Source organism: Nuphar pumila, chromosome 7 (assembly GCF_984573655.1).
Source record: "Nuphar pumila chromosome 7, dmNupPumi1.hap1.1, whole genome shotgun sequence".
NCBI classification, from domain to species: domain Eukaryota; kingdom Viridiplantae; phylum Streptophyta; class Magnoliopsida; order Nymphaeales; family Nymphaeaceae; genus Nuphar; species Nuphar pumila.
The window spans coordinates 49,861,535-49,877,933 of NC_143255.1; the positions used below are offsets into that span (position 1 = coordinate 49,861,535).

Here is a 16,399-nt window from a genome sequence, read left to right on the forward strand (position 1 = left end):
CAAATTCAAGGATATGCATGGTGTGGATCTGGCAATTTGGGTTTGATTGAATTCAGGCCTAGTGTTAAAATCTATGATGATATGGAAGGTTTTATCTAAATTTGAAGTAGTTAAAGCTTTTTCAAGATTTAATGTATTAGATGAAATTCAATCTGCCATTATATTATCTTGATTAGTAACCACATGAGTTGTAGATAAAGTTTCTTATTTTGAATTATAAATATGTGATATGAATGACTAAATAAATGAGAAAGAAGAGGGTGTGAGGGATTTTTTTCGTGGATGTAAGCCCATGGCTGAACGATGTATATTTAGTGTTTTTCTCCCTTCTCTTTCTTAATTTTTAATTTAATTTTTATTCAATACATATTTTATTTGTGTACATTGTATCAGAGTGGGACTTGATCCATCTTCACCAACTTGATGGTTGCAATTTTTTTTCATTGACAAGTTTATACTATAATTGACACATTGGGCAATTTTCAGTAACTTTAGTTTAGAAGGCAGCTCGATGCTTCATTGTTGTATTATCATCGTTGAAACATTGATACCTTCAATTTGCATCAATTCTATCATTTATTTTCAAGTTTCAAGTTGAGAATCATTTTTGTTCACCCACAAACTTGACGGGGTGTGTTGAAATCTATGACGATATAGAATGTTTTATCTAAATCTATAAAATATTTACAGTCACAACTTTTCTAAGATTGATGAATTAGATGAGATTTAATCTATCATTATTTTATCTTGATTAGTAACCATACTAGTTGTAGATAATTTTTTTTGTTTTGAATTTTGAACATGTATAAATATGTGATTTGAATGATTGAATAAATAAGAAAGAAAGAGGTTGTGAGAGTTTTTTCCTATGAAAGTAGGCTTTTAGTCGAACCATATATATTTAGTGTTTTTCTTTCTTTCTCTTTTTTATTTTCTGATTTAATTTTTATTCAATCTATATTTTATTTTTAACACTCTGTCAGATTAAGGTATAGGGTGGCCTAGCTTTATGATGCATTTTATTTATGAACATCAATTTTGCATCCTTAACGATACACTTATACAATATATCAGATAGATGTAACAAGGCATGACTAGCCAATCACAAATCTCATCCTTTCAAAAATATGAGCAAGGAAAAAGTCTCAGTATCTTGAAAAAACTGAAGCACGTTATATGCCCCCCCCCCAGAGCAGGTAGCTACATCTCATGTTCAGGGGTCCCAAAGAGCACCACGTATGTAAGCATGTGCGGCTCGTATCTTCATGTTTGTCAGCATCATTTAGTGATGAAGTCCGATGCAGTTGCAAAGACTTAAGTACCCTTTCCTCCATTGGTGCAAAAAAAAATGATGATTCTAGAAAAGAAGTGGTTGTAAAGACTTAAGTACCCTGAAGATGGTTATTTAAGACCCAGTCCCTCCACTGTAGGATTATTCGAGAAAGAAATCCCCCCTGGAGAAGGCCATGAACATCAACCCTCTCTCTCCCTTCTCTTTCTACTTTTGTGCACATCCAACAAACGATCCTACACTGCTCCATCAAGCACTGACTGACTTGACTGTAGCATGGTTCAACTTGATGAGTTGTGGAGCCTGATTCAGAGTTTTTGCTCTTACAGAAGGGGGGGGGGGTCTGGAGGCTCCTCGGCATGGGTCCCGAGGGGCCACCCTTGCCGGGGGGCTCAGGGGGCAGTGCCCCCCCAAACCAAATTTTTTCTTGGGCTTATGTTTGAGACCCGATTTCAGTTGGCGGGGTTTCTGGGGGGTAGCGTCCCCCAGAACAAAATTGTTTTGGGGGCCTTGTATAAATTCTTTATTTTCTTTTCCTCTTGTAACTATCAAAAAAGAACAATAAAGTGTTTTGTTTGATCGTGCGGCTCATATGTTTCCTTCAGTTGTTTCTTGCTCGAGGTTTTCGTAACACCCTTTTTTGTGATTTTCTATTTTTTTTTCTCGCTACACGATTTTCATAAATCAATACTTGATTTATCATGGAAAACTACACAAAAATTGAAGAAGAACCCTTTTTACAGATCTGAAAAATGATCTCTCGTTGGAGAGATATGACTCTCACAAAATGAACTTAAAATTGTACAACTTAAAGAATATAGAATGATAGGGGTCTGGTTTTTAATCAAACTTGGGCATGAAATTGTCATAAAAATTGCTGAAAATTAACAACAATAAACTAGATTCAATTACAAAGACACCACTTTTTACAAATAGGAAATACGATCTCCGGTTAGGGAGATATGCCCCCGACAAGTTGGTCCTGATTCAAATAGCGATTTACCGAAGAAAGTTGTAAATCACACAACGATTTGTTGAATACACCAGAAATCGTAATAGAGATTTACTAAAGACACTGTCAATAATGATTTATTGAAAAAAGTTATAAATCACACTGTGATTTACCAAAAAACATCATAAATCGCAATAGAGATTTATTGAAGACACTATAAATCGCAATAGAGATTTACCGAAAGACACTATAAATCGGTACCAATCGAAAGACTGACAAATTTGGGATCACGCACAGTTTCAGCCATAACGCTGAACATGAAAAGTGTGGAGCTACGCGCTATCTTTCCACAGAAGCAAGAATATCCAATTTTCGTGGAGAGAGCCGAGAAATATCTCAAAAATACCGAACACCGTCCGGGATATTCTAGACTGCTGACAAAAATTCTGGTGGTCTACCAAAGACAGGGATTTTTGATGGCTTTACGGACTGAATCGAACAAAGTCATCAAGTAAAAAGTTGAAGAACTACATCTAAGCTTTCCAGAATGTCTAAGAACACCTAAAACGAACATGTATCTAGTGAGATACAGTTATTTTAATTTCTTCTCTAGAGAGAGAGAGAGGGTTTTACAGTGTTTTACTGAGAAGAAAGAAGAAGATGATGACGATGAAAAGTTCAAACAGAAAAGAAAGAGAGAGCGCTTCAGGTTCGTTTCGTTGTTTGGACTTTGAAGAGTCAACATCATCCTCGACTTTTTGGATGGAGGATATTTTTGTCCTTTTTTTTGAACCGTTGTTTCCTTTTTTTTGAATGGAAGACATTTTTGTCATTTTTCAAACAGTCGTTTCGTGGCAAGAATAGCAAGAAAGGGTACTTAAGTCTTTGCAATCGCACCAGACTCCGATGTGAAGTGATGCCAACATACACAAGAATACGAGCCCCATGTGCTTACATACGTGGCGCTCATTCGGACCCCTGAACACAGACGTGGGATTCAGTGAATCGTCGGGGGAGAACATACACCACCCTCCCTTAAAAAACTCTAGGTTGTCCAGAAAAATCATGTGAAAATATTCATATATAGTAAATAAATAAAATATACATGATATTTCACATAAATATTGTGTTAAAACCCTAATTTTGAAATAAGTAAAATGTGAGAATATCTCATTTTTTGGTATTGATGGACTGCGAGTTCGGTGTGCATCCCTTGCCACAAAGCCAAATTGGCAGGCTCCCTTCCAAGTGAGGTGGTGGTCAGGTTTAGCGGCACATGCACTTGTGCAATGTGATAGAACCTGATCGAAATTCGGGGTTGTTGGTGGTGGTGGGGGGTGAACATTTTTCCTGGTGGAAACGAGGTATGATTGTACGCATTTGATACGCAAAAGGGCTAGAATATGCATCAAATCTGGGCCCAGGCCCAGCTTCTTGTGCAACAGGACCATTATAGTTCCAGGGAAACATGATTACCCACTGCATGAGCATAACAGCACAATGAAGGTCCACCGCCAGCAGGGTGGTTGTGTGGTTGCTGAGATGAAGTCACTAGATCAAACCCTGCTGACGCACTGGTGTGTCCATAGCTTCCAGAGGCTGCCGGCCACGTAAAGCAGGGTGGTGATGGGCCCCAGCCGGGATTGTCAGCACAATGCAGGTCCCGAGAAGTTTCAGATATAGGGGCCACAATGTACTGGATGGCTGATTGGCTTTGTATATCTCTGGCTCTCCAGGGCCCCCTAGCTTCTTCATTTCATGCCAAGCCATGCATTGATGCAAGTTTTTTTGATCAAATAGGACTTGTAGATGCGATCTATATCATTTATTTACTGAAGATGGACATTTAAATGGCTGAAATCCTACTTGTGTGCAGGATTTTTTGGTGATACAAAATTCAACGGTTGACAAAACACAAAATTTTGTGATTTAAAAAGCATTTTTTTTCATAAAAAACGGTTCAAACAGTCGATTCTTATTAAATTGACCATGAATCAAAACAACTTAAGAGGGGTATGAAGATGGGGGATGACATAAGGGATGAGCAGAACCTAACTGTGCAACAAATCTTGTGTTTGTTTTTCAAGCAATTGCAGGCATGCGTGTGTGTGTGCACGTGTTTCAACTCAAGCTTGCTACTAGAGGTGGAAATTGGTTCCGGCATCCAATGGGTAGTTGGGTACCTGATCCAAGATGGGCTGGGTTTGAGCACCCACGATGGCCCAAAGCCCAATAATTGTCGGGCCTAATTAACCCAGCCAGATTAGGAAACAGGCCAGCCGGGTTCCAGGTAGGGGTAAAAAGGCACTTGAACCTGACTTGGCCTGAAACCAGTCCAGTTGTGTGTGCACGCGCCCAGGTCCAGGCCAGAGCTCGATAAGTCCCGAGTTAGAATTGTGGTTCGAGGCCTGCTGATCCCTGATGGGCCTGAAGTGGGCTGGCCCGATGTTTGCTCCTACCTTCTAGGGTACATCATTCTCACATGCTAGTAGCACGAATTCTCACATGCAAGGAGGGAGGATCAGGTGAAATATGATTGCACACTTTCAGTGTGCTATTGCACCAGCTCACTCTATATGTTTGGGATACTGCCCGTCAGCTGTGGGGCCCCAACAGCAGATGAAGGGTGATCATGTGCAGCAGCACAGCAAAAATTGTGCATTCATATTAATTGCACCTGATCTTCCCTTTTAAGCAAGTGGAAGAGTAGAGAGGCACTTCAATGGAGCCAAGATGGCCCAAGTTTGGGGCTCCCACAACAACCTGAAGCCTTAATGACTGTAGATTCTAACCTGCGGGCCTGATTAGGAAACCAAACAGGTTCCACTTCAATGGAGCACGGCAGAATCCAATCAAATAGAAATCGAATTTTAAAGGCCCTGGTTCGATTTTGACCTGAACCCACCATGACAAGTCTAGGGCCAGGCCCGAACTCAATAAGTCTTTGGTCAGGCTTTTTCAGCCGGCCAGGGTTGAGTTGGGGTCCCAGGTCCGGCTTGATGTCCAACCCCTACCTTCCAGGATGCATCATTAATCTCACATGCTACTAGAACAAATTCTCATAGATCTCATTGATTTTCATGCAAGTGGAAGAGTAAAGCAAAATCACAGGCTATTCCTTTTACTTGAAGTATGAGGAAAGGCAAAAGGATTGTCGGCACGACCTTCACCTCCTTTCAAAGCCAAGCCACCTCATGATCCTTCACCTCTACCACTAACTTCACTGTTTTGATAAATCAAGTTTCCTATTTTTTCATCGAATTATATAAATTCAATACTCATTCATATCAGTACTACATCAAAATAATGGGCCAAGCATACTTATTTTTGCCCCTAGCTTTGCTTATTGCAGTTCATGGAGTCGCATCGCTAATCGACGATTTTGGAGCTCTTGAGCTTAACGAACTGGAGACGTGGAATGAAGAGGAGGAAGAATTAGAAAGAGAGAAGCACACAACTCCAAGGTTGCAGAGCTATGGTGTAGGTGTCACACTGGTGAATGTTGATAGTCTGGGAGCTGCTGGTGATGGGATCACAGATGATACTGAGGTACTACCATTGAAAATATTTGTATGAAACCTTTCCTTTTTTTTTTTTGAAAGAAACTGTATGAAGCCTTCTTGAATTTCTTAAGTTGATAAGCATTGAGAAATCAAAATTCTCTGTGTTATACTAACTGTAGACTCTTGACCCACTCAGCCTTTGACTCATGGTCAACTTGGCAAATCTGTAGTCTATGATTGTGGCACTAACTGTATGATTATGCTGCATGTTCAATCAGGCATTTGTGAAAGCATGGAAGATAACGTGCAACACATCAAACTCTGTGTTGCTGGTGCCAGAGAAGAAGAGTTATTTGGTTAAAGCGGTGAGGTTAAGGGGGCCTTGTGCTGATAACTTGATTGTTCAGGTAGTAATTTACCAGAAATAACCAGTTTTTGGGCACCTGATCTGTACATATTTATTTTTTACCAATAAATTGTGTGCATGCCTTTCAATAATTGTCACTATTTTTCTCACCTGAATAGAAAATGAAAACATAGTGACAAATATTGCGAGATTTATGAAAATCTCGCGATAATATCTCGAGAAATTGCCTGAAAGTTTAAAACGGCAATTTCTCGCGAGATTTTCAAAATATCGCGAGATTTTCAAAATATCGCGAGATTTATGAAAAAAAAATAAATACCCTGATTTAAACATGATATTTACGTTTTCTAAAAGGATTGGTACAAGTTTCTCAAAAGTTGACACAGTATATTTTTATAAAAATACCTATAAACTAAAATAGTTAAACATTATAAGTAAATCAATCATTATTATATAATAGTCTACATGGGGTCTGTTTTGTGAGGATTGACATTTGGATCATTGGATTCTGACGTGTGAGCAATTTTTTCCAACGATCCAAAAATTTACGATCATAAACATTTCGAAATTTCTCGACTTACAAAATTGTATTTTTCATTGAAAAACACAGTGCAGGGTAGATTTTTAACAAGTAAAAATTTTACAATACAAAAAGGTTGACATTCATCTCAAAACATCTCGATCAAAAGCATGTTTTCTAGAGAGAAGAAAAACAATGATCAACACATTCAAAGAGTCAAAATAAGTAGATAAGCCCGCAAAGCTTCAAGCAAAGCCAGCACGACTAGGTCTCTGATCCTGGAGGTGTTTTTTTCGTGCAAATATAAAAAAGAAATAGTGTGTATATATATAAGCCAATCTAATTTCTGAATATGGTAACAGATAGCAGGAGAAATCGTAGCACCAGATGAACCAAAGGATTGGGATCCTAAGAACCCAAGAACATGGCTTGTGTTCTCCAACTTGAAAGGTGTGATTTTCCAAGGTGGGGGCATCATCAATGGTTCAGGCAACAAATGGTGGGCTTCATCCAGCAAGATCAACAAGACAAACGTAATTATCCCTCTTGCGCTTTAGCAAGTTTTTATTTAATTACTTTGAATGAGTTGTGGAGACGGGGTCGTATGGCACCTTTGAAGTTTGAACCTTGGACCAGCACAATCGTAGAGCAGTTATCAGGTCATACAGTTACCATTGGATCATCCGTTATATTCAATCCCCATCGCACAGCTCAAGCAAACCTAGATGTTATTGGGCTCAAGCCCATGACCTAGGCTCATGTATATGAATGATATGCACTCAGCCAGACAATATTAGAATGAAGGAGGATCAGTGCAATGTGATTGCACACTTTTAGTGTGCTGCTGCATCTAATCACCCACCATCTTTGAGATACAGCCAACATCGGATGGTCTGTGATCAGGTGCAGCAGCACACTAAAAGTGTGCAATCACATTGCACCTGATCCTAGTGTTCTTTTAAGATCCTTGTAAGGTTTCTGACTGCAGTGGTATCAGACTTGGACCCGGTTTTCGGGTATGGTATCGGGACTGGGCATGAGTTTAATTGGGTCAACTATAAGAAAAACCATACCCGAACCCGATAAGAACTACATGAACCAGATCCAAACCATACCCGGTAAAATCATGTTTTTTTATCATTTTTACATAGAAAAATTGTCGATCTTAATCAGAACTCGGGTCAGGTAATTTCACAATCTACACCCGGGTCCATATATTAATCAGACCTTTGAGTACGGACCCGAGTCTTAATCAGGTTTTATTGTTTATCACCATACCCCGACCCTATAAGGTTTGGTTCGGGTCTCTGATTAAACCCAACCCGTTGACACCCCTATCAACTACCAACCCAAACATGGGTCATCTAAAGATGGGTATTTGGAAGGCCCACCTAGTGCCTGGCTCTGGCATGTCCACCTGAAAGTGATCTGCCAAAATACAAACTTTTTGTGTCTTGGAACACCAATGGTGACTTTTGGCTTTTTCTATGTAATGATGATATCATCCCTTTTGGGTTGGCCACATTGTTTCCACAATGAATGGTGGCGAGGAAGGACGTGGATGTTGGTGATTTGGCATATCACTTGATCCACCATCCACTGGATGAATGGATCGGACCACAGTACCTTCAACCAAAAACTCCAACCTAGGTGGTTCCCACATGTATTTCTGATGCCATCCATTTGCTAGATGGATGGCAAAGGTGTTTGTAAAATGAATGGCTCAGATTTGTTTCAAATACCTTGGTGATGATTTTGCGGGTCATTCATTTTGGTGATGAACGGCATCCAAGGGACCTCGAATGCTTTTCTTTGGACCTCATCTGCTCAACACCCAACCACCATTGATGGCGCCTCTGTCCTCATCATCCATCAAATGCCATTGATGTGGGCCCGCTCATGTGAATTTGACATTAAATATGAGTCTGCTCACCCCCGTAAGAAAGGAAAAATGTGATTGCACATTTTAGTGTGCCGCTGCACCTGATCACCCTCCATCTTGGAGATAGGAACGGTTTGTCACCTTCCGTCATTTCTTGAGCCCCACAACTGACAGTCCTTATTTCCAAGATGGAGGGTGATAAAGTTCAGCGGCACATTAAAAGTGTGCAATCACATTGCACTTGATCCTCTCTTCTCTCATAGGAAAGAGGGTCTATTTCATATCAAACGGGGGTGAAACCAAAGTTGTCAATGTGAATCGGCCGATTTGTATGGTATTGGCTTAAAATCGATAAGAAACAGGGCTACTTCGCCTGTTTCTCAAAACTGCTTAAAAAGTTTAACATTTTATATTGATATTTTATAAACACGTGTTATCTCTTGGTTGAAAACTGGCCTATTAAGGGCACGTTTGGAAGAGAGAAAAAATTTCATAGGAAAATAAAGTTTTGCCTACGAGAGTTTTTGATATGATAAGTTTTTCAAAAAAAAGTTTTTTTGCTTGTTTGTGTAGCATGAGAAAAACAAAGTGAGAAAGAAGGAGTAAGAGAGAAGAAGGGTGGTGGTGAGATGTGTGGTGGGGAGTGTAAAAACATTTATTTATTTTTTTGGTAACAAAAAGCATACTTTTTAGAAAAACTCTCTCAGTAAAAATGTCTCTTGTTTGCAAGGGTTGAAAATCTGTAAGGATTTTTCATTTTGCATCACTTTTTCTACGTCAATGTACCCAAAATAATCTTTATGAAAATGGATTCAGGGCCGATACCGATCCTGACAAAATTGGGTGCACCTCCTCGTACCGTACTCTTATCACTTAAAAAAAGAAATGGAAATGACTTGTTTGTGTCTTTCTTGGCTTCTGTTTGTGCAGCCAAGCAGGGAAGCTCCCACGGTGATCTCTCTCTCTCTCTCTCTCTCATATTGATCACATTGCAAGTGAATCATCATATATGCTAACTATGGTGCATGCACAGGCATTTACAATTGCCATGAGCTCTGGAGTGAGAGTGCGCAACCTGACCTTCAAGAACAGCCAGCAGATCCACTTCACCATCTCACGTTCCAATGGGGTCCGCATCTCAGAGGTGGACGTGCAAGCACCAGGCCACAGCCCCAACACCGACGGCATTCATATAAGCGAGTCCACCAACATCTTGATCCAAAATGCCAAAATTGGAACAGGTAAGTGATTTTTCGTTCTTACACTCAATCGCGCCAAGTTAGCAATGACGGATCATGGTTTTCTTTCTTTCTTTCTTTCTTTCTTTTGTTAATAATGGGGATAAATGCATTTCAATCGCGGACAATGCTTCGGACAATGGCACCATGTTCTATCCAATCCAGTTTTGTCCGGACCCTGTATAGGACAGTTACATGATGTCATTGTTTAGTGTTTGCATTGACTATGATAGAACACTATTGTACATGTGTTGGACATTTGATTCATCATTGTGGGCAACTTGGAAACAATGTAAAGTTTGTATATTTTGATTTTTTAAAAATTATTTTAAGCAGAAAAAATAAAATTTAACATGCATTCACTTAATAAATTAAAAATAGGGATTAAAATTTTATTGCAAAAATAAAAAATAAAATACAAAACTCTCAAATCTAAAAAATTAGAGATTAAAATACAAAATCTCTAAAATTTAAATCATACCTAAAAAGTTCAGCAATTCACTCAATAAATTATAAAAACAATGATTAAAATATAAAATCCTTCAAATCTAAACATACACAAAAAAAAAATCAAATTTTTATATCATTCACTCAATAAATTACAAAAATAGGGATTAAAATAACCCCACAAAAAAATTATACACATTCACTCAATAAATTACAAAAATAAAAATTAAAATATAAAAACCTTTAAAATCTAAATATACAAAAAAAATCATATTTAACATCATTCACATAATAAATGGCAAGAATAAGTATTAAAATTCATAAGCCCTAAAAACTGAGCATACCCAAAAAAAATTTGTTTTCATCCATTCACTCAATCAATTGCAAAAATAAAAATTAAAATGCAAACTTCTTAAAATCTAAGTATATAAAAAAAAAAACCTAAAACCAACTCTGATCTGATTTTTACTTGTGGTAGGTTTGGTCGGACCTGAGTCCAATTTTGATACAACACTTCTTAGTCGAATATAGACTCCATGAGTACTCCCTGCTAATTGAGGTGCTAGAGTCCTTTGACAAGTATTAACATGTTTTTATTTTTTTATTTTTTTTTTCATTAAAAGAAAAAAGTAAATGGATAGATCATGAGGCTGGCAATCACGATGCACTTTATTAGCGGGGCAGTATGCTGAAATCGAGTTCGGATCCACTCATCTCCTATGTCGTCCGTCATCTTCATACCCCTCTTAAATCTTATGATGCAAGTTGTTTTTTATTAAATCTGACTTCATAGATGAAATTCAACATGATCAATTTAATAAGAATCAGACATTGGATTATATTTTTTTAACAAAAATTATGAGTTTTTAAAGCACAAAATTTTGTGTTTTGTCAAGTTGATTTTTGAATCCTCACGAAATCTTGAAAATAAATCAGCGGTCATTTCAATGTTGATCTTCACTAAATGATCACATGTGTAGAGTCAATGGAATGGTATGAATACAGGTAGGAGTGTCAACGGGCCTGACCTGACCTGAACCAAACCTTATAGGATTCGGGTACGGTGATAAATAAGAAGACCCGATTAAGACCTGGGTTTGGACCTGAAGGTTTGATTAATACATGGACCCGAGTATAGTTTGTGAATTTTTATACCAAACCCGAACCTTACCCGAGTTCCGATTAAGACCTGCAATTTTTTAAATGTAAAAATGAAAAGAAATATGGTTTTACCAGGTATGGTTGGGGTCTAGTTCATGTAGTTCTTATTGGGTCAGGGTATGATTTTTCTTACAGTTGACCCGATTATACTAGGATGTGCACACAAGACCCAATACTATACCCAAAAATTGGGTCTAAGTCTGGTTCCACCTAGGTCTGAACCAAACCCCACCAGTTGACACCCCTAAATATAGGTATGACATAAGGGATGAGTGAAACCGATTTGGCTGGAGCCCCTTTTTAATAAGAGGGGCGTTCCTTTTTGTAAGGCTCAGCCCCTACACGGCTCCCTTAGTAGGTATGGGCAATGTTGTCAGTATCGGTACTTGCTCCTGAATCGGTTAGTTTTAAATAAATGTAAAAAGTTTTTAAAATGTATTGTTTAATATTTTTAATATTATTTTAATGGTTTTAACACGTGTCACGTTCAGATTGATATAAAATGTTTTTATATTATTTTTTGGTCGATACAGAAACGATTCACTTGAATATGTGTATCGGGCCGATACAGCTAAATCGTTGGCCAAACTATTCATACCGATACTGACAACATTGGGTATAGTGTGTTCTGTCCCTAACACTGGATCTGCTCCCAGCAATCACCCGAGGTGAGTGTTCACCAAACATCTAAAATGTTCGTCCAGCCTTAAACACGGGCTCATGGGAACTAGACCCGACCACCACCGTCAATGGAGCTGATGCCTGGATTTTTAGAATTTGATTGAGCCCTATGAATTATCATTTACTTTATTTATGTATTTTCTTTGTTTTAGATAAAAATTTTATTTTTTAAATTTCTTTAGAAAACAAAATTCTAAGTAGACCCGATTCAAAACGATTCCATATGATTCGATTCATGATCGATGATTTTCTGAATCATTTTGAAAAACAATCCGGTTCAGAATCCAATTAACATTGGAGCCAAGGCTCACGGTAACGTCGACTCGCAGAAAAAATTCTGGCTCTCTGCCCAGTTCATCAATATACAAGTGAACTGGTTTCCTTATTTCTATCAGCACTACCAGAGAAATGCCATAGAAAGCCACAATCATACAAAAGATAAGTTATGTTGGTTGGTTTCAGGGGATGATTGTATCTCAATTGTCAATGGCACCTCAAAAATCAAGATGAAGAACATCGTCTGTGGACCAGGTCATGGAATCAGGTACTCTTATTTTCTTTTTTCTGATCACAATGTGCACTGTGCAGCATTCATCTTAACAGAAAAAAAGTTTTGCCATAGGGGCTATGCAAGATATGTTTGTCATTTTTAAGGGTGCAGTTGAATGCCAACAAAAAGGTTTTGTCTTATGGAATCCCTGTATTGGTGTTCTGGCCGAGACCACAAAGTCCCAAGAGATTTTGGATTTACTGTGTCAATGGAGAACTATCTCAACACCACAGACTGAAGTCGGATTTGGCATTTTGTTAGTGTCTTAACTGGGTCTCTCTCTCTCGTATTAGTCCAATGAACACATCCGTGGGCAGCAACTTACTCAATATGAACACATCGGTGTTGTCCTTCATAAAAGAAAATCAAAACTTACTCAATATGAAAAGTTTACTACAATTATTAGACAAATATTATGGGCCACAACATATTGCGATCAGTCAAATGGAAGAAAAATTAACAATTTAACAAATATTGGATTTTCAGTAGCAGCGAGTGAAGGCAATTGCTCGATTAAGCGATTACTCTCTAAAAGTCATTTTCAGTGTATTTACACAAATCACCACACATGTACAGGCATGTGCGGATGCGCGCCCACACACACACACATACACACAAGTACACAGAGTGTATCCTGACATTTGGGTGCATGTTTCCAAGTATGGTTGGTAGACAGGGCTTGAACTTATCTGAACCAAGTCTAAGTGCACCTTGCCTGGTATGCCACCAACTCTTTTTAACAGTAAATTTTGTTTGCAGCATTGGGAGCCTTGGAAAAGACAACTCAAACGCTATGGTCACTGGTGTAGTTTTGGATACAGCAGTTATTACAGAGACTACAAATGGTGTCAGGATCAAAACATGGCAGGTAATAACTCACCACAAGAAAATGACACGGTTACAAATCAAACCTCAACAGAGGAACAAACAAAGGCATGATTTCTCAAGGTTAGATCAAGCAATGAGCAGCTCAAGACCAACTACACCATCCTATAATGCTATTCAATCCTGTGGCCTACTTTCACAAGTTGAGAACAACTCCAACCACTTGGCATTAACCAGAACTCTTATATTTCCAATCTCCTAGACTGGCTTTGAGACATGCAAAGCACCAAGCCAAGTAGCTAAAATTGATCTCTGCCTTGGAGTTTGTCCTGAAACAATTGATGGTTTTTTCAAACAGGGAGGATCAGGCTATGCTAGAGCACTAAGGTTCCAGAATATCCAGATGAACAATGTCAGCAACCCGATCATCATCGACCAGTTTTACTGTGATTCGCCAACTGCATGTAAAAACAAGGTGAGTTCATGGCTGGAGCCTAGCTCTTTTACACTGGTGCCATGAGTAAAATGCTATCTCTGTCCACAAACACAAAAACCAGGAGGTTTAACTCATAAGTCGCATTTGTTTATTGAACATGCAATACACACAGAATTGACCAGGATATGTCCAAAAGGCATGTTTCCTACAGAACGTCTGTATAAAATTTCCTTTTCTTAAAGAATTGATCATAAGTTCATGGTCAGAGCCAAGAAAACAGCATCTCCAAATAAGTTTACCACAGACTGAAGTTGGATTTGGCATTTTGTTAATGTCCTCTCTCTCTCTCTCTCTCTCTCTCTCTCTCTCTCTCTCTCTCTCTCTCTCTCTCTTTTAAGTGAGCTTAGCTACTGTCATGCAAACTAGTCCAACATACTAATGTTTTAAAAGAGACCAGAAATTTTTACTGCTAAAGAAAAGATAGTTATCCATCAACTTTCTGAAACAGCCAATGGTATCTCATATTTACATAGTGAATCTGACTATTGATTTTGGTTTTACTTTATATTCTTTTTACAATGTTTGATTATCAGATCTTGATACAAATGACCTGACAGACTAACTGCTTGTTTACCGTATGTAACTGGCAGACATCAGCAGTTAGTGTCAGCCAAGTGATGTACATAAACATCAGTGGAACTTCAAGTACTCCAAATGCTATCAAGTTTGCGTGCAGTGATACTGTACCGTGCAGCAAACTCTACCTGGCTAACATCAACCTCCACAGAAACAATGGTACAACAGAGACCTTCTGCAATAGCGCAGTAGGATTCAAGTATGGGACTGTCGTTCCGTCCGTTGATTGTCTACTAAGCTATGACAAGGGCCACAAACATGATCATTCGGATGAAAGTGGAAGCATAGAACATCGGATCATCCACTCAGAGTTATAATGTACTTCTCAAAATATACAGATATGTACAAGCTACAAGCCCATATAACTTGTTTTCAGGAAGCATTATTATGGACTACAAGTTCGAAGAGTAACTGTTAAATGCCTCAGGGGATTATTATTACATATACAGGTGGTTGGTATTTTAAAGAATCCAAGACAGAGCAGCATCAGTAGGAGATTGGTCTTGGAACCTAGAAAATCTAAGACAGTATGTAGCTAAGAAACAATTTGGTATTTAGAGAGAGAGACTCAGGAAGTTCACATTATGAGGAATTTCATTTATAGAAAGGGCGATCTTCATAGTAATCAAGGCTTTCAGCATCTCCTACACCTAGACTAGAAAATATCTATTCTTGTATTCAGCTCTGACGATTAGTGTGCTATCTTATGCATTACTAGTAATAGAATATTTTGTTGTGACATAAACCAATTTTTCATGTGGCAGTGTAAGGCAATATGTCTGTAAGATATTGGTTAGAAGTTACTGAATTATGCTTAGATAAACAAATACTTTATGCATACTCTGAGAAAATGACTTATTTATCTATTTCACACGAACACTTCACTTAACATGTGTATCTCGTACTGACACGACACGACACTTGGATACTTCACGGACATGATACAACACTTCGTCAATGTAGTCAGATCAGTTTCATGCACAGTCAGCATTGTGTCATTAACTTTATCGATTTTCTTTATGATCTTATTTACTTATTTCATATTCACTTGAGTTATTTTTTGTCAATTACATTACCTTTCAATTTCAACGTACATTCATTATTTGATGTTCCTAAATGTAGTGATTTAAAATTGTTGTTACACATTCACACACATACATACATCTATGTGTGTATGGCCGTGCACCCATGTCCTAGTTTTTGAAAATTATCCTATGATACTAAGTGTATCCACATCGTGATGCGCTCCTGCATCCATATCCATGTGGCCTACTGGCCTAAATCATGTGCAACATTGCCCAAATTGAAAATCAACTGAATCATCTACTGGGTTAATTAGATAATCACCTATTGGTCTATGCCACAGGGACATGCCATTTTGGGTGCAGTTCTGGTGCTTTGGTGACATGGCAAGACACATAGACAACACATGGTATGCAATGATATGTATGATCATTATTTTATTAATTTTAATATTTTAAAATAATTTCAATAATGAATATATTGTATATGTTAAAATATTATAAATTTGTATCATTATCTTTTTAAATTTTTTTGAGTTTGCTTCTGCATAGTAGTAGTATCCGTCTTTGTGACATAGATATAGAATATTTTCCTAATCTGTGCACTTACGATAGTGTATACAACCAAATTAATGGTTACATTCCATCACCAACGCACATCTCACTTGATAGAGATATATGTGGGCCCTACTCTCACATATCCCAAGTGTTGGAGGAGCGTGCTGGCAAATTTTTTTTGACGGTAGTTAGGTAATTTTACCTTAGATTTTTTTTTTTATTCAACCATACTAGTAGACGTAAAATTCGTAAACTCCTATTTAAAGAGGCATCCTTCTTTGTATCGTGTATCCCAATCATGGCTATTTTTTCTCCTTTTTATTTTTTATG

At 38.0% G+C, this 16,399-nt stretch overlaps 1 protein-coding gene across 1 annotated transcript; it reads left to right on the forward strand.

The window, feature by feature from the left end:
- The first annotated feature begins 5,549 nt into the window (after positions 1 to 5,549).
- LOC149832222 (putative polygalacturonase At1g80170) lies at positions 5,550 to 15,032 on the forward strand. Its single transcript, XM_090013193.1, has 9 exons — positions 5,550 to 5,792; positions 6,025 to 6,153; positions 6,996 to 7,166; positions 9,446 to 9,466; positions 9,549 to 9,756; positions 12,505 to 12,586; positions 13,352 to 13,460; positions 13,776 to 13,892; positions 14,504 to 15,032. The coding sequence occupies exons 1-9, from the start codon at positions 5,550 to 5,552 to the stop codon at positions 14,804 to 14,806; spliced, it is 1,383 nt and encodes a 460-aa protein (XP_089869319.1). The 3' UTR covers positions 14,807 to 15,032.
- Positions 15,033 to 16,399: the final 1,367 nt, after the last annotated feature.